Below are 19,470 nucleotides of genomic sequence, written 5' to 3'. Positions count from 1 at the left end.
GTTACTAATGGCATATACATCATGACCACAATGCTCCAATGCAATAGCTTGCTGCTGCAAGTGATGCCTTGATGGCAAAATATAGTTTCTTTCTACATTAAGAGCTAATGACTCTCATCTACCCAATGCAGCTGCAGCTTGTGCAATGAAATTTTAATCTAAGTTCTTTCAGTTCTGTTCAGTTCTTTTCCCTTATATCTGAGCAAAGGATCGTAACAAGCTTCTACATGTGTATCCAGATAAGAACTGCTAAATCTTGTGTTTAGAATGCTCACTTACTGTCATGTTAGACACTGTTGCTTTTCTAGGATCCAAGAGTCTTTCCCTCTCTGTGGTCCTAAGCACTTGCAGTACTGCAGACAGACAAATTGAGTGTAGACTACTTCCTGGATGCATAGGCAGGCAAGAATTGGCCAGCAGATCATGGGAAAAGCAGATTGTCAGGGTGCATAGTTTTCCCAGTGCTGAGCTTGTACAAAGATTGATTATACCACATGCTGCAAAATCCCCTTATTAAAGCAGTAGCCAAATCAGTTTGGCATTTGGGGTTCTTTTTTTGCTCCCAGCAAAGTCAATCGGAGCTCTGCAGCAGACTTCAATGAGAAAAGGATAAGGCATTAAATAACATGCTGCACAGCTTTTGTGTTACTTGAAAGGAATCCAAGCAGAACCTTGCCAGAGTGATTGTGAATGTGGTATTTTTCCAGAAGAGTTTGGAAGGCCTCAGGCTTGGCCAAAGGAGTATAAATCAGTTCAAATCTAAAACTGTGCTAAGTTTCACAAAACGCAAATGACAGACAACAAAAATGCATGAGAAAGATGGAAGCTGTAATTCAAGTTAACATCTGAGCAGAGTACAAAAGAGAGATGCAGCTGGTTAAATGAACTTTTTCCTAAAGAAACTTCAGTTGTAATTTTTTTTTTTTTTTGTATTGAATTTTAAAAATAGTCTCCACTTTACCCTTTAAGTGATCTGGAAAAGAACAAATGACAATAGCATAGTAATTTGGGGGACAATTTTCCTTAAATACATGTTCTATTCGATATTGAACCCTTCAGATATTTGGAAGCTTCAGGACTCAGATATCTGAAAGAAGCTGCATAAATTGAGAAATTCTGACAATACCACTTGGCCTAATAGCTACTTGATCACGATTCCTCAGTGGATCCCACTGTTCTGGCTGATTGGAAGGCTCTCAGTTGCATACAGTAATACTGAAATGCCAGTCAAATGGCTGTAGTTAGGGTTATGTATGCACTGTCATTGTTAAGCCCTATTGTCAGTGTCTTTGTAATCTGGATGTAAAATCTTTCTTAGCTGAGAGTACAAGCCTGGAAGAACATCTACTTGATTATTTTTACATAATTTTAAAATTGTCTATTCTATTCTCTTTTGCTTCCTGTTCTTTCTGTTCTTTTCTTCCTTTCCTTCTTCTTCTTTTTTTTTTTTTTTTTTTTTTTTTTTTAACCCATTCTTTTTTTCTGTAACAAGAAAAAAAAATGTGAAAGCTTCTCTCCCCAAAATCTAATGTTCAAACTTAGGGTGGGGTGGGTTTTTTTCAGCAAATTGCATTTTTTTTCTACTGGTGCTGCTGCTAGACTACTCTTACCTCAGGATATTTTTTGTCGTTTCACATAAGAAAATATCTTTACGACACTTAGGGACTTCTGTCTTGGTCAAAGCCATGCTGCCAGCTATTTCAGAACAAATTTGCAGCTGACCTGCCTGTGGCATTTCCTTGATGTTGGTTGCAAACTAGTCAGGATCCACTAGTTCTGCACTGACTCTTTCCTGATAGTGCCGTAATGCAATAGTTGTCCCATGGAATTCATTTGACTTTGTATAACAATGCATGAGAAAGGGCACTGTAGCTGATTCTTCCAAGTAACTGAAATTTAGCAAAGAGAAATTTGGAGGTTTTGTGCTGTTTTTTTGTTTGTTTGTTTGTTTTCTTGCATAATTAAGGCTTTTACTTTCATAAGTAACAAATGCATATACTTGCTCTTTCTAAATGCTTTTAATATTAGACTTCATGTGTTTCATGTTGCTTTTACTCTCTTCCTTTCTTTAATACATGATTTGTCTTGGTACTTGTACTGTGCTCCACTAAGTGATTTGGGAATATTAGTCAAATTCAGTATTACAAAATGATTTCTATGATTTACATTGGTGTTTTTATTGTATCTGAAACCAATGGTTCAGCAACCTGATTAAAATAATACTTACAGTGATTCAAAAAGTACCTGAATGATTCTCGATTACCTACCATATAAAAACATATAATTTATTAACCCTTTACTTTACAGTGGATCACTCAAACCCTTCTAATTATTTCATTTTAAACTGTGACAGAATTAAGCTAAAAAGAAAAAAAAAAGTGAGAAAAGGTAAAACTTATTTTGTTCTTCAAATTACATAATTCACCATTTTTTTTTCACACTGCCAACAACATAGTTATACAGACATTGGGTCAGAAAGCCCCTGACTATTATATTCAAGATGTGTATGACTTGACTCCAGGGCAGACCCTTGGCTGAAGAGACTGAACTACATCTGTTTCTTGAGTTGGAAGCATAACAGGACTTAAATGTTGGGGAGGTTTGGATGCCAGCATCCAGGGTCCAGTGAGTGCTGTTTCTTCCTCAACATAACTTTTTTTCTGAGGAAGATACTGGGGTGCTTTGTTCCGGTTACAGTGTGTAGGCTACAGTACAGGAAGAGGAAATGCAATATGGCTCAGCATCAACTTGCAGTTGTCACTTTTAGGTGTCAGCAACTTGCATTTCTTACCCACTTGTCAGCTCTGCCTTACTTCCTTTCAGTGCAGCTCTACTAAATATGAGAAAAATGCTTATGACTGCTTGTGCTGTTTGCCACCCTGTGTCTCTGCTTTTTCCATAATTCTTGCCAACGAGTCTTGCAGTCAGCCTGAAGATGCCTGTGTGCCCATGATACAATGTGATTAGCAGCCTCTGGAGATCATCACCTGAAAACTACACATTACATTTCGGAGACCTTCTCAGGAGAAGAATTTATGCAGTACCTAATGGCAATTTGCCTGGCTTCAGCCAAATGTATTGATTGCTAGATGCATTAATTTTAGGAAGCAGGCTTTCTCTGTTTTTATCAAAGAGCCAATACACAGCTGTGAAATCATTTAGCTGGCTTAACTAAGATTATTTAACAAGGAGAACAGTTATATTAATATAACTGAGCATATATTTGTTTAATTGCTCTTCTTCTTCAAACAACCCTGTTATGATAAAATAGAAGGATCTTAAAACATTGTTATTGCTATCTTCGCACTCCTACAGAGGAAAGATGTCAGATAAGTTAGTAAAAATATGTAAAACTGGCTCAGTTTTAGCAAGGAAGTATCTTCTTTTTGAACTGTCACTACCACTTAGTGTGGTGTTTGTTTTCCTTGCAAGTCATCTGTATAGATTTTGTTGGTTATTTTGTTGTCTGCCTCTCCTCCTTCATACAATCCTCAGTTCGACATTTGTCTTTTCAAAAAATAAAAAAAAGATTCCTTCCTATACTGACTTTTTAGGAAATTTATATCTTCCAAGAGAGAGGACAGACTTGGTGATTTCTGCAGGCTGCTGAACAGTTCTGGGTGGTACAGACAACCTCACATCTCTGCATACAAAAAAAATAAAAAAGTTCCCATTCTCAACTCTAAGATTAAGCATCCATTTTTTTTCTGTAGAAGTTCACAAAATCTGTAGTTCTCCATAATAATTCATAAATCTTTCTTAAAGGAAAGATACAAAGAGTGCAAAAAATACATAGAAATTAAATAAGAAAACAGTATTTGTCCAAAAATTTTCACAAATTTCCATTTCATTTTCATAAAGTCAGAAAATTCAAGCTGTCCATTTTAAATCTCTGAGAAAATCAGGAGATTCTATAGTTCAGTAAGATCATTAACGAAAAACAAGTCACAAGCAAAAAAGAGCAGTGATGTTGACAAAGAAATATTGTGAACATTTAATGGCAGTTCCAGTAGCTGCACAGTGTATTGTAGTTAAATAGTTTTGTCAGCTGCTTATCTTGTAACCATTGGCCATGCCATAGTTCTCTATAAACCTTTACATGAGATAGAATCAGCTTTAATGAAATCTGAGTAGCTGACATATTAGGCAATGCATTATACTGGAAGAAATGCTCCTTGATATTTTTCCAAAGGACTGTCTCTCGACTCTAATCACTTTTTCCTTACCACGCATGATGTAACTGAAGAGTTAAAGAAACTAATTATTTTGACAGTGACTGTAAAATAGTTTAAGCGCATCTGAGGCTCTAAAAATTATTTCCTTTATCTTGTATTGATAAACATGCTAAGCAAAAGCACAAAGCAGAATTTGATTTCATCATGCCTACTAGCTGCTGGGCCAGTGAACTGAATCCCAAGCAATAGGAAAATCTTCCTTATTTTGCTGCTCTAACAACTTTGAACTCCACCATGCAAAAAGCATTTTAGAAGACAAGTTACAAAGTAAATTTATTCATAGATATTTCAAAAGAGTATCTGTTTAAAATTGCATTTTTAGTTTATGTATATGACTTTAAATGCTTTAAATACCATATTGTCAAAGGAAAATAATCACAGTTTGTGCTTTGGCAGTGAGTTTAGGAAGCACTACACCCAGAGATTCAACCTAGTAACTTGACTCTGAACATCTGAGATACCTACCCATCCTTACAGTCAGTGGAAATGGATAAATGCCATCAAAACCAAGCAGAATGTCTTAGACTCTGAGCAGAGGAGTCTTAAAGCTATTAAGAGAAAATGAATGTCAAACAATGAAAAGGAATAAAGAGAGTAATAAAGCCAGACTCTTATGGGATCAATCAACAAGGGATAAAGGCAGACAAGCAAAGAGGACAAATGTCTGCAGTTCAATGGTTACGGAACTCTGCTTATGCTGAAGAGCACGGGCTGTCTCTGAAAAGAGTGAGATTCAGCTTTAAACATTTGAGAATACATTTCTTTATTTAGAATGTATTTTTATTCTTCTTTAAATGTATTAATATATATATATATATATATTCTGGCTACCAACATTTAACTTTAAATTTTTACTCTTGGTTCTCCTTCCAAACTATTTAAGAACTATTCTATCTTGATCTGTGACATCTAGTAAATATAATATCTTCATCAGTATCAGATCTAGATACTAGAAAAGGTATCATCACTTGTTAGACAACATAAATAAACTACTGTGTTTTGGTACAAGTAAACATAATGTTGCACTAGAACTAGTTTGATTAGGAACCCAGAGAAGGAGTAGAGAACTGTGTGCTGTTTGTTTGTTTTTTTTTTTCCTGATGTGACTAATGCTGAACAGAAGAGCTTGGAAGTGGTCAGCAGAAAATACGCCTCATGGTAGGGCCTGGAAAGAGTCCAATTTATTTAATAATAGAAAGAAAATATTAAGTGTAACAAATGCAATCGGATAGTAGTTAGAACAAAAGAAAGAAATAATTTGAAAACTTCTGCCAGAAAGTTAGCAACTGGTGACAGCACCTTGTCATGGTCAGTGGGAGAGACTCATTGAGGACTTTAAAAAACAAATCTGAACATTTTTTTAAAGTAATTAATTCAAATAGAATTGCTGAATTGAAAGCAGAAATTATATCGTAAAAGTCCAGCAGCCTGTGTCATGCAGAAGCTCATACTGAAATCACAATAGTACATTTTAAATTTAATACTTTTGTGATGCCTGCTAGCATATCAGCATCACAGTCAATATTCATTTATCTGTGTAACGTACATGCCAAGCACATCTTTTATTTTATCATTCTTTTATAAGTGATGAGCTGAGACAAGGATGTTTGTCAGATATGTACAATCCAGTTTAGACTTGTCTAACGCTATAGATATTCCAAGGCTGCTAGCACCATTTTTGTTTTGTTTTTTTTTTTTTGCCTAAAGGACCAATTCTTCACAGAACCACAGAACTACAGAATCATACAATTGTAGGGTATGAAAGGAAGATCTAAGTTCATCTAGGCCAAACCCCTGCTAAAGCAGTTTCCCTACAGCAGGTTGCATAGAAATGTGTTTTGAATTTCTCCAGAGAAGAAGGCTCCACAACCTCTCTGGGAAGTTCTCCTCATGTTCAGATGGAAATTCATGTATTCCATTGCCCCTCTCCCTATCTCTATGTATTTAAAAAAAATCCAGGTCCCTTGTAATTTGACATAGTACTTGCTTAAAAATAAATAAATAAATAAAGGCAAGATGGAAAATTCATGAGCTGCCTTAAGCTGACTTCTTCTAAATTCAGTTTTCTGCTGTAATTTGTATCAGCATGTATGGTGCAAGACTGACACATTTGCTTTACTTTGGCTAAGGTACTACTCTTATACTTAGAAGCAAACCAAGACAGTCAGAGGATATCTGTGTAAAATTTCATGACCACCACCATAGAGGGCAAGAACACATTTTTTGATAGGGTTTCCTTTTGATTACTTGCTATAGTTGTCTCTGTCAGTAGATTTTTATTAAATTTGATTTCGGAGTAAAATACTGTTTCTATGCATATATATATGTATACATTTCTGTGCATCTTCATTGTATTTCACTTTCCGAATATCTCTGATTTTTGATAATCCATGGGTCAGTTTGATAAAGAAATAATTCAAAAATAGTAAGGAATAATAGTAAATACCTCCCTCTGTCTTTATTGTAATTAAACTGCCTTTATTGTATTTAAATCTCCCAGAAATGCATCTGCTTTCAGCAAACAGCCATTTTTTTTTTTCATTTAGATCTTCACTCAAGATTTTTTTATTCTGTACATGCTCTGCCACACAGCACTTTTTGTCCACATCATGTTTGCTCTGGCAGTGATCCTTGAGGTCTGGTTCTTAATTTTTTAGGCTGCTAACGTTCTCCTTGCCTTTTCTGATCACACTGAAAATCTTGTGTATTCATTTGTGTTTCATCCTGAGTGCTAAATGTTAGCTTCTTTTCCTTCCTATACTAAGAAAGAGCAATTAGTTAAAATGTTTTGCTAATGGCAATCATGATCTTTATAGGCTTTCCCCCAGCTGAGATAGTAAGCTTTCCTCCTGGCATTCCCTCTAGGTTTATGTAATACATCAAAAAAACTCCATGCCTTAGACGTTCTTCTTTCTGTGGTTAAGCATTTCTTTCTTCAGGGGATGAGTCAAGGAGGGCAAAAGGTTATGGTACAACAACTCTTTATACAAACACTCCACTTTGGGGGCAGCCTGAGGCTGTTCCATCTCCTTTCACAACTAAAAGCCTTATCTGACAATAAGTCCTTCAGACTGCAGTCAGATGTACTTTGAGACCTTTAAAGGCTTTCACTCACTTGAGTGGACTATTTAAATTTAGGAGTGGTTCAAAGAACGTACAGTTTGCAAAAAGGCAGAAGGTGATTCCCAGGGAATGATGTTATGGACCTGAGCAAGGACTTTACATTTCTTAACAAAGATACAGTGCTTTAAACAGCTGTTGTAAGTATCCCACTGCTTTAGGTTATAAGTCATCTGATCTCACACTGCATTCTTTTCTCTCTGCAATATCCAGTTATTCCACAGGCATGCTGCGGTTGGATTCTTGAACTAGAAAGCCCAGTGGGTAGTTCTACAACTTTAGTTCCACAATTTAGTTATTTACAGATACGATTTTGCCACTTACTGCCCATTTCAGGTTTGTAGCCATTAGAGGGCAGACCATAACAAATTGTTGCTGAACAGTCATGTACTTTGTCTCAGTGGTGTTATTTTTGCCAAACAGAAATCTTGAGAGAGTTACCTTCAGCTTTACTGTCAGGTAAATAAGCCACAATAACAGTCCAAGGATGAGTGAAACAATTTTTTCTAGTATTCTTTTGCTGTTATAATCTCTTTCTGAAGACAGATTTTGCGTCTCCATCATCTGCTTTTGCAGTTCCTCTGTGAGCTCCTGTGCAGCCTAGTTTGTTAAAAGGTATAACATTTTCACTTTAATTGTTGTACTGCTAGAAGAACCGGCCTCTTTTGTTACAGAAACTTTCCTGGAAATGTTAACGTACATTCAGACCATCCATGCTTTATCTTTGACTAGGGAATATAGATGAAGAAGATTTGGACATGGTTCATTACTGTTGGTAAAGATCACAAAGGCACTGACACCCTCCTCCCCCCAATACATTCTAACAAATAACACACTATCAGATACAATAATCCTCTCCTCCACCAACAAAACTCCTTCAATTCAACATTGGTTCATGAGGCCTGAAATTATTCTAAAAGGTTTTTAAAAGAAATGTGAAACTCCAGAATAAATACAGATGTAGTTTATGAGTGTATATCAACTGCAAGTAGTTGGTTCTAAATGTTAGAACTTACTTGAATGAGCAGGAAAAAAAAAATAAATTATAATATTTATATATGTATATTACAGTCATCTAAGGAATGGGAGAAAGTATAGAATAAATTTAGTTTTATAAAATGTATTAATTTCTGATAACCTTAGGTGCGCAGAGCTAACATCCACAGAGAAGAACTTTAAAGTCTCACAACTGAGAGAAAAGCTGTAATAATTGTCTGTAAGGCTGACTTGATGGTTGACTGCAATAAACTTGTGAAAAACCTGGATCGTAGGAAATAAACATGCTGCGGCAACTACAGCACACACCTATATATAGCTTCAAATAAATCCTCCAAATGAAAATTATGCCTGAATTACTTTTATATTTTGTCTGTCAAAAACAGAATTATAAGAAAAGGACTTTAGTAGAGTAACCTGACACCCATTTCCTGTCCATTGAATTCAATGGAAATAGAAGTAAATAATCCTCTGTCTTTCCTCTTTTCTTCCTCCCTTCCTTGCCTTCCTTCACTTCCTCCCCTTCCTTCTTCCTTCCTTCCTTCACTTCCTTCCTTCTTCCTTCCTTCCTTCCTTCCTTCTTCCTTCTTCCTTCCTCCCTTCCTTCCTTCCCTTCCTTCCTTCCTTCTTCCTTCGCTTCCTTCCTTCCTTCCTTCCTTCCTTCCTTCCTTCCCTTCCCTTCCAGCTTCCTTCCTTCCTCTCCGCCTTCCTTCCTTCTTCCTTCCCTTCTTCCCTTTCCCTTTTCTTCCTTCCTTCCTTCCTTCCTTCCTTCCTTCCTCTTCACTTCCTTCCATTCCTTCCTTCCCTTCCTTCCTTCCTGTCCTTTTCCCTCCTTCCTTCCTCCTCCTTCCTTCCTTCCTTCCTTTCCCTTCCTTCCTTTTCCTTCCTTCTCCTTCCTTCTTCCTCGCTTGCCCTTCTTCCTTCCTTCCTTCCTCTTCCTTCCGTTCCTTCTTTCCTTCCTTCCTTCTCCTTTCCTTCTCTCCTTACCTTCCTTACCTTCCTTTCCTTCTTCTTCCTTCCTTCCTTCCTTCCTTCCTTCCTTCCTTCCCTCCTTCTTTCTTCCTCCTTCCTTCCTTCTTCTCTTCCTTCCTTCCTTCCTTCCTTCCTTCCTTCCTTCCTTCCTTCTCCTTCCTCACTTCCTCCTTCCCTCCCTTTCCTTCGCCTGCCTCCCTGCCTCCCTGCCTCCCTGCCTTCCTGCCTCCCTGTCTCCTCCCTGCCTGCCTCCTCCTGTCCTTGGCCTCCTGCCTTCCTTGCGCCTTCCTTCTGCCTTCCTTCCCTGCCTTCTTTCCTAGCCTTCGCCTGCCTTCTTTCCTGCCTTCCTGCCTCCCTGACTCCTTGACTCCCTGACTCCCTTCTTTCTCTTTTATCCTATAATACAATTGGGGGATTATCCTACTTTCATTTTACCCTTCAGCATTTAGAAACTTTTCTTCTTGTTAGTAAGCAAAGTGCTAAGAGATCACAGAGGGTTCCCTCACTCATACAGAACTTATTTATTCCTTTTGAAATCCATTACTTAATTATTTTCTGCTGTAGGCAAGTCCTTTATTTCAACCATAATTCTTTTCTTGAAAACAGATCAGCAGTTTCCTCTTAACTGAAAAGCTTTGTACAGCGACTGGTGAATGATGTGTGGTCTCTTTTACCCAGCACAGGCTTCTGTAACTATGACAATTTGCTTTGTTTCCAGTTAACCTCACAGAGGGAAACACACTGGCAGCTTTTCTGGGGAACAGAGAAGTAGATCTTTGGCTTTTAAAGCAATTAGTAATTAACTTTAAAACTTATACTTTCATATTGTAATACTTAGTCTTCTGGCAAGACACTTTTTTTGTTGTTGTTGTTGTTGTTTTTTGTTTTGTTTTGTTTTGCTTTTTTGTTTGTTTGTTTGTTTGTTTTGTTTTTCCTGGACATTTTTGTCTTGTTTTTTAGTAAATTTAAGACTGTTTTATTCCATTTTGAAATGTAATAATAGCCTTAACTGGCCCTTGGAAAATATCCTATGAGTAACATAAAGCTAATGATGTAAGAGCTACAATACTTCCGTTACCCCCACTAGACTATAAATATCACCACACAGCACAACACAGTAGCTTACTCTTTCCAGAAGCCTGCAGACTAATATTGGAAGCATAATGCAAACCTGAAGATGGATGTAGCTTACCACAATGTTTTCCTTTTTTGACCCTGGCCAGGGACAAACAGTGGAGAGAATCTGACTTAAATCTCTAAGCTAAACTACCTAAATTAGTCAGCTATTATCTAGAATGTCATACTTGGTCTATGTGTGATCCATACAGCACAGCAGAGGGTTTGCTTTTGAACGTACAGGTTTTTGTTGGATGGCAGCTACAATACCTCTAACAGAGAAATCTTTCCCTCTGATTGAGCTAGCTAGCTTTACTCAGCTAAAATTCATTCTTGTGTATACCTTTTCATTTTCTGAGCTTAACTTCAAGAGTCAGTACTGACCTTCTCTTCAGTGTTTATATTTTCTGTTTTATATTGCTCCCAGTGAAAGTAAGTCTCCTATCGTGTTTTAAATTAATTGTTTGTTAAACATATTTGCATATAATATTCAGTTTTCCATCCTGGAAATGATCTTTTCTGATCCTTTATTTCTTGCTACTACTTTTTCATTATTTGTTTAAATAGCTATGCTCTTAGTTTTTATTCTTTAGCTTATGGGAGTATACACAAGTGGTAAATGTTACATCATCCCACTTCCTATTTTAATTTTCATTTTTATCTAGGTTTTCTTTACCAAAATTTATATATTTTTTTTTCTTTTTCCTTCTTTCTTTCTTTCTTTCTTTCTTTCTTTCTTTCTTTCTTTCTTTCTTTCTTTCTTTCTTTCTTTCTTTCTTTCTTTCTTTCTTTCTTTCTTTAATTTCCTTTCTCTCTCTTTTTTGTGTTCTTTCTTTTCCTTTTTTTTCTTAATCTTTTCTCTTTATCCTTCTTTCTTTCCATTTTCTTTCTTTCTTCCTTTTCCTTCCTTTGACTCTTCCTTTCCTTCCCTTCTTCCCTTCCTTCCCTTCCTTCCTTCTCTCTCTTTCTCTCTTTCGTTCTTTTAGGAGAATGTATTAAACTTTAGCTTCACTTTGGATCAAGATCAATATTTCAACTACATTCATATCTTTGATATATAGCATTTGGCTGGCAGAGACTATAAGAAGCAATATATTATTTTCCTCTAAAGAAGAATGGGAATCTGATCTGGAGATTACCCACTAAGCGATTGTGAGGATTTATTTCAATTCCCCTAAGAACTAGTTGGTATATAATTTGTTGTGTAGGATTTATTACCTTCCCAAGAGATTTCATTGAATGTGTACAAACATTTCCTTGATGTTCCCAAGATGTGTGATTGTGAATGGATTTTCTTGTTAGTATGAGAGTTCCCCCTCTACTTCTTGGGACATTTTCAGTCTTGGCATTACTTGTCTCCATTAGCTCTTCCAAAGTATGATCAATAAGCTCTATCACTTAGCTTTGATTACACTGCCATATACAGATTTATCTTTATTAAAAATGTGGCCAGAGTCATCTGTAGTATTACTTGTGGTCACACATCTTTAAACTTGTCTTACTGAAAGAATAAAGTCCTAACACTGTATTCTTAGATCACGTTATATTTCCGAAAACCTTATTCCTATATTCTTAGTCACCATACAGTTCCTTATCACTACTCATGGACATTAAAATCTTCCTATAAGTATGACATGTGCATTACTGTAGTTTTATTGAGAAATTATTTTAAAAGCATTTTGATTTTTTCTCAACATGATTCTGATACTATTACTACTTTAGCATAACTACAATTTGGCATATGTTCAAGACAGTCATAACCATATACAAAAATACTTTTTGGGCATCAGAAAATGATTCTTCACCAGAAGGTGGTCAGACACTGGAACAGGCTCCTCAGGGCAGTGTGAATGGCCCCAAGATGCCAGAGTTCAAGAAGCATTTGGACAATGTTTTCAGTCATATGGACTCATTTTTGGGTGGTGCAGTGTGGAGCCAAGATTTGGAATTGAAGATTTTGTGGGTCCTTTCTAACTGGGGATATTCTATGACTCTATGAAATGAAGAATAAAAACCTATGAAGAAGATAATTATTTTTTTATTTTTTTATTTATTCTGTTTCAATATGCTTCCCACCAGTATTTCTTTGATGACCAGTGGTGTCATATGAGTGACAGAGTTAATTGAAATGGCATTAGTTCTAGAGTATATAAAAGAATCTCTAGTATCAAAATAGTTAGCCTATCAGCAGCCTCAGTTTGTCTGTTCTTCAGAGATGCTTAAGAAGTAGCCAACCTTATTTTTGGCTAGTAATGCTGGAATGAACTAATCCCATTGCTGGGAATAGTCCTGGGGAGGTAAAAACAATAAAGACAAGTGAAAGATGAAAAAATAGCATGTCATTTTTGGACCTGATATGTGTTTTCCTGAGCAGATTAGAAAGCTGGTAAATAAACCTATCTGAATAAAAGTATTCCTATGACAATTGCAGTGACTCTATAAAGATATTCACATTGTTCAGATGCATTAGGACAACAGGAAATGCTGCTTAATTTTTCCACAAAAATATTTTCCCTGTTTAATTGCAATGGCAACTGTTAATAAAATAAAGCAATTCATCCCCATCATCATAGCCCAGACTAAATGGCCCTAAAATCACTGAAACAGCATTTCTGTGATTAGGTTGATGGGTATTTACAGTTCTTAATGAAACATTATATAGTCATTTGTGCAAAGCATGAACATATTGTGTACTGAAATTGTCACAAAGCCAAGTTAAAATTATCCTGAATATAGATAGCATTTCGCTGACATGCTGTGCTATGCTAAATCAAAAAAAACCCTCATAATTTACATGTTTTTTTTCCCTAATATTTTCTCAACGATAAAACTCTACACAGTATTTTAAAAAAATATATTTATAATCAGCCACTCATATTCTCACTATTATTATGCTACCTTTTATGACATTTTATTAACATAAAAAAATCCACATCTATTTTAAACCAACATAGCTCTACTTAGTTCAATACCTCTTTATAGTGGTGATCACACCACTGGAACTAGCAGCTGCCTAACATGGAACCTTAGAGTACCTCTGCTATGTGGTGCACTCGGGCCACTCCTATATGAAACTCAGAGGCTGTGCTAACAGAGTTTTTGGCACACAGTCAGAACCAGTATCTTCATGCCAAATTTCATATATACAGTTGGAAGTCAGTTGTCTTTTAAACTGTACTGAAGCTTGACCTCAAAAAAGAAAGCTTGGTGTTTTCTTTGAAAAAGCTGCAGTTTCCTTTTGGGAACCTGCAGATTAGTAGGCTGTGCGTGTTTATGTATAATTATATAGTTAGGGATAACAGCAATGTTATGAAATTACATTGTAATGTAATTACAATTGTAACATTACAACATTACAACATTGTAACAGCAATGTTATGAAACTAAAATAATTATCAGGATTCTGTAACTTGTCTTCAGTATGATAAACTACTGCAATACCCTGATTTTCTGTACTCAAAGGTAGCAACTAATTTCCAGTACAGACTAATCACATGAGTTTATTGCTGTGATTCTTGGCTTTTCAGTTCTCCATACAGTATATTCTTCACTTTCTAGTTACCATATGATTATTGCAATGTTTCTAATTTCTTTGAGACTAAGATCATATTTTTCCTACCATCTGGAATGCTCCTACTTTTTTTTTTTTTTTTTTTTTTTTTTTTTTTCTGTGTACATGTTTGTAACTTTTTCAGCAGTGACATAACTGTGGCCATAGTTTTAGGGTACATGAAGATTTGCCTGTTGTGTTTTTATTAAACAGCAGAATGTTGAGGTTGTTCTGTTTCTTTTTTTTCACCCCTGCAACTTTGGTTTAATAATTTCTCTCTATCTGTAGTGCAGTAACTGATTTAGTTCTGCCATAAAGTATCTCAGTCCTTCCACTGGTTGTTGAAATCCAAAAGTATGATTCAAACTTATGTAAAGATACCCAAATGCATGAATTAGCCATAGAACTAGTTGTCAAAGTTGTTGTAATCAGAGGAGTCGGTGAAGCTTAGGTAGTCTGCCAGCACACTTTGTTTGATTTATTGAGATGAATCTCTACCTCACTGTCTGCAGAACCCATACCGTGTTACATATTTTCCAGTGCTCAAACTAAGGAACTTGGACATTGCCTCTCAACCTTAACTCTCAAGCTCAAACTGTCAGAACTTACACATTCACTGCTTACTACACTGTAAGGCCTTGATTCTGTGTTAGATAACAGATACATCCTCAGATTAAAATGTTCTTCCTGAAAGCTTTTGACATGTTACCACTGATAAACATTTATTTAACCAGAAAAGATAGTAGTCATGCTTCTGGTTGGTTCATCTATCGAAATATTCTAAAAGACATCTTAGTATGTTACACAAGAATAGAAACATTAGGGAAAAGTTTGTTGAAATCTTTTGGACAGTTTGAACCAAACTCAGCACATCTGTAGGTGTGTAAGTGAAATGACATAATTTGTTAGTTCAGAAAAGACTATCAACAAATTTTACATTCCATCTAAACTAACTGAATATATATAACTGGAAAATCCTGAAATGAATTCTTAGCTAATGTAAATCAATCTTATTGTATTCAGTTAATAGTCCACTCTTTACAGATCAAGCCAGGAATTTAGAAGTGAACTGGTTATTTGGTGGTTATAGTCAAAGCAGTTTACAGATCAAATATTTTTGCATATGAGTTGCAGAATTTGCAATAAGTTAATTCCCACATTGACTACAGGTTAATGAAGCTAACATTGCTTCAAGAAAAAAACAATAGTCAGCACCATTCTAACTGAAGTTATTTTATAAGTACTTAAAAAAAGCTCTATCAGGGAAACAAATAAAAACAAAATAACCCAACATATATGTGGTGAGCCACCTATCTGAGATTTCATAAAGCATTCTAAATAAAAGCTTTGCCAGATCTTTAGTACAGTTAACATACCAGCACAGATTAAACTCACTTTCTCTAGACTGAGTACTTGAGTGCAGCACTTTAAGACTTGAACTGTTTGTTTAATGGTCTGTGAGATCTTTTCCATTTGCTCTTGACAGGGAAAAGAGCCAACTGGAGAGGTCAGTACAAGATCAACAAAGAGGAAAATGCAGTACATAGATGTGAATAAAAAGATGGAGAAAAAAAATAATTAAAAAATCTCGATATAAAAAAAAAGTACTTAACTTTCTGACAATGTTGAAAATTAGGGAATTTTCAGTACTATAGTCTATCCTTATGAGTATGCAAAGGTGGACCTTGCCAATATTTCAGTAGAGGATATGCCACGAGGATAAAATGGCTTCTTCTCACTAAGAAATAATACTCTGGCATCACTATTTGTCTTTTGAGTGTAATAGAAGGCAAATAGAATTTCTGGGAACTGAAGTGTAACTTCCGTACGAGTCACAACAACATACCTCCTCCTGATTTTGAAGAAAGACTGCAGAAGTGAGGAAAGTAAAGATTTAAGAGCAAAGTTCACAAGGAGCCATCAGGACTACCCAGTGTATCCTCAGTGGAGCAGTTAAGCCCACTGTTGTACAATTTATGCAACAACCTGAAATAACTAAGATAAATGCATTTTTAGGAAGGCTGAAACAATTATTTTGCCACTTGTCAATGTTCCAGAAAAGATTCAAAAGCTGTCTTATTATTAGCACTTAGTTTTTGCTCCACCTATGCATAAAATTCTGTACAAATGAAAGGCATCATGAACTGTATGGCCAGCTTAAATGAATGAGAGCTTCATTATGCTTTCCAGTTTTATATTCTTCCAACAGATTTCATAGTTGCTGCACTTTTCTTCTCAGCAGTAGCCTCAGCTTCCTTTATGAACTTGGCCTGGTCCCTAAATGGTGTAACTAACTTTTCACTCTTCTACACTACTCAGCATATAAAAGTTATAGAGGTTGATAGAAACCATTGCTATATTCCCATGCTCCCAGTTTGTGTTTTTCTTGCCCCCGGGCAAGTTGATGACACATTGATGTTCATAGCTACTGCTAAGCAGTGTTGTATAGAGCCATGACCATTCTTAGTGAAGGGCTCAAGAAGCTGGGAGGAAACGGAATTAGGACCACTGACTTAAATATGCCAAAGGGATATTCCATACCATATGACGTATGGGAGGAGAAGGGAGTAGACGTTTCTCTTGCTCTATCTTCTGCATGTTGTCTTATTGGTCATTGTTTGAGGGGTGGTAAGGAATTGCTTGTTATATACATTTATACATACATATATATTTGTCATAATTATTATCCTTTTCCCTTTATCTTAGTAAATATTTTTATCTCAACTAATGGGTTCTACCTGTTTTCAGGTCTCTCCCGCACTCCAATGGGAATAGAGGCAGTGAGTGAATTACTGTGTGGTGCTGAGCCGCCTGCAGGATTAAACTACAACGGTTATCTATTTTCTAGTCCATATTTCCTTAAGAAGGCATAAAAATATATATTTTTAAGGACTGGATATTTTCCCATAATTTTCTGGATCCTAGAGGATATGTAAGGGATAGTACACAAAAAGCTGAACGATTCTTATCAGATAGCTACCAGCTTTCTGGTGAGGAAGAAAGTATATTCATACGTACATTTAAAAATTCTTGTTAAAACATATTTTGAGATTTTTTTTATTTTTTTTTATTTTTTAGGAGTGAATATTACAAAAAAGAAGGTGAGAATTCAATTCTGAACATCTGTTGCACCGGGACTCAAATGCTAAGTGTGATTTTCACTGAGACTGAAAACCTCCACTTTTCCTTGCTACATCAAGGGTTCAGCAAGCTGGGTTGTTGCTCTCCAAGACCAGGATCTCATGCAGTTGGAACATGTTCCACAGTGCTTGGCTCCTGCTGTCAGGCTGTGCTGGAGGCAACCACAAGATGGTAATGGAAGATTGCATGACTGCAGGGCCCTGCTCAGTGACAGCATGTGGAAGAGCAATGATTCACTCTCCTGAAAAACAGCATGGGAATAATGTAATAGGGCCACTGTTGCAACTAACTCATTTCAAAACCCATGCTTTGAGACATCCATATTCACTTTTACATATACGATATCTTTCCCAGACCTTTACAGCAATGTCTTTCCCATCTTGCCTGGTATGTGCAGTCCATTGCAGAAAATGACACACCAGTGACTTACTCTGCACTCTGGTTTCAGGCAGGGTTATTTTCTGGCCATTGGTGAGATTATATCAAGGCCACCAGTCAGCATGGATGGTTAGCACAGATACACTGAGGAGGGAACAAAGAGACATTTTAAAAAAAGTGAAACTTTTACTGCAATACTTACAGAGCTTTATGAGACATGAAGTAATGCTTGGAGAAAAATAAATAAATAAATAAATAAAATTTGACCCTAATGCCATGATGATGAATGTTTCTCACATGAGTCAAATCCTGTATAAATTAGAAATAGTTGTGCAGTTTTGACACTGTGCACAACCAAGTTTTAAATTGGCAGTGAGGTGGACTCATAAGCTTTCCATTATTTTAAGACATTTTATTGTTACTCTGTGTTAACCTGGTAAATTCAACAATGTGAAATAGTGACAAATATCCCATGGTTTTATTGGAAATGTATTTACTGGTCAAGTGTTTTTTTCTCTCTCTCTCTCTCTGTCTCTCTTTCTCTTTTTCTCTCTCCCCCTTGTCAATTTGGAAAATCTTACATTTTGAAGTAGGAAAGCACCCCAGGTTCTCTACAAATGTTAGCTACATCAAGCTTAGTGAAAAGAAAACAGCACACAAAAAAATCAACCAGCTCTTTTTGGTAATTACATAACACTGCAGATGGCAAAATGGATGCATAAGGAAGTATTTTGCTAGAAGCTATTTATCAGTCTAGCAATACAAGCCATGAGTGCTCACTCTTTATTCAAAGTAAAAGAACACTGCCAATTTATTGTTTTTAATTTAACCATGTTCTGCCACTATCCTATATAATAGCGTGGATTTATTTTGCGTTATGGACTTGCTTTTCCCTTTTCCATATGTTGCTGCTAACAACAGAGGCAGAGCCAATGCTAGGACTGAAGATCATATTTAGCTTCCAATATTGAGGTTGTATTTTTTTTAATATATACAATGCTATTTGCTAGAGTTATGCCACACGTGTTGCAGACAGATAAAGAATGGGAGTGAGAAGAGAGAGTTCAGTCCTTGTTTCTACCCTAGGAGAATATAGTAATTTAAAGTGCTCTGATAGCTTCATAATGTTTTTATCCCAATGTTTTTTGGCATCTGTTTCTATTCTCCCATGCAAAGGATTTTCACAGAGTAACTTGTCCCATTAGAATTTTCTTTCTCAAAATATGAAAGAAAATAAATATTATACACAGTATCTGACCAAATGTATAAATATATTAATAGACAGAAATAAGAGTATTTTTATATTTTAGCATGTTTAAATATATATTTTAATTATATATATATAATTATATATATTATATATATATTAATTATATATATATAATATATATTAAATATATATATATTTAATATATATATTTAAACATGCTAAAAAGTACTTTGATTCCCAAATTTCACTCTGAATGCTAGAAATCTAAGGATAGAAGTTTTCTGCAAGACATCAGTTCGGACTCCTTTTATATAACTGTTACAATTCAGTCTTACAGGAAACTGCAGGAATTGTCAGAAACAGGATCTCTATAAAAATGGGATGCTTCTAGGATTGAAGGATGAAGGACATCTTATAGACTAGATGTTATTTTCTTTTTCATTTCCTAAAATAAACTTGTCCTGTGAAAGGAAATTCTTAAATGTGACGGGAACCTGTTGAAGCTGTTTTCAGTAGAAATTCCCTCCCAGAAAGAAGCCATAGAAATGTAAAAACTTTTATGTAGTTTTTATCTTGTACATCAATAACACACAACTACTCAAAATACCAAATGCATTACGATAATAGAAGTATATATGCTCTTTACTGGATAGACCTGAAGGAATTTGCCTGTACGCAGAACGCTGTATAGTATTGCTCTATGTAACTTAAGATCTGCAACAGATGACAGACAATGAGTGCTGCTTGTTTTC

General features: G+C 35.8%; 1 protein-coding gene across 12 annotated transcripts in view; it reads left to right on the top strand.

The window, feature by feature from the left end:
• LOC107308909 overlaps positions 1-17,774 on the top strand; it is a 71,683-nt gene extending 53,909 nt beyond the window's left edge. For 8 of the 12 annotated variants that reach the window (XR_004306341.1, XR_004306344.1, XR_001552992.1 and 5 more), the window contains one exon: positions 17,068-17,774. Coding sequence is in view for 1 of the 12 variants with exons in the window: in XM_032442989.1 (XP_032298880.1) it covers positions 17,068-17,090; positions 17,190-17,375 (209 nt within the window). In the remaining 11 variants the exon portion in view is untranslated. Of the gene's footprint in view, positions 1-8,498; positions 8,709-17,067 lie in introns of those variants that run through there. The other 4 variants (XR_004306343.1, XR_004306345.1, XM_032442989.1 and 1 more) reach the window with 2 other exon arrangements.
• The last annotated feature ends 1,696 nt before the right edge of the window (positions 17,775-19,470 follow it).

Source organism: Coturnix japonica, chromosome 2 (genome assembly GCF_001577835.2).
Source record: "Coturnix japonica isolate 7356 chromosome 2, Coturnix japonica 2.1, whole genome shotgun sequence".
Taxonomy (NCBI): Eukaryota; Metazoa; Chordata; class Aves; order Galliformes; family Phasianidae; genus Coturnix; species Coturnix japonica.
Note: the sequence above shows the minus strand (reverse complement) of the source record. Positions and strands in the feature narration are given on the sequence as shown.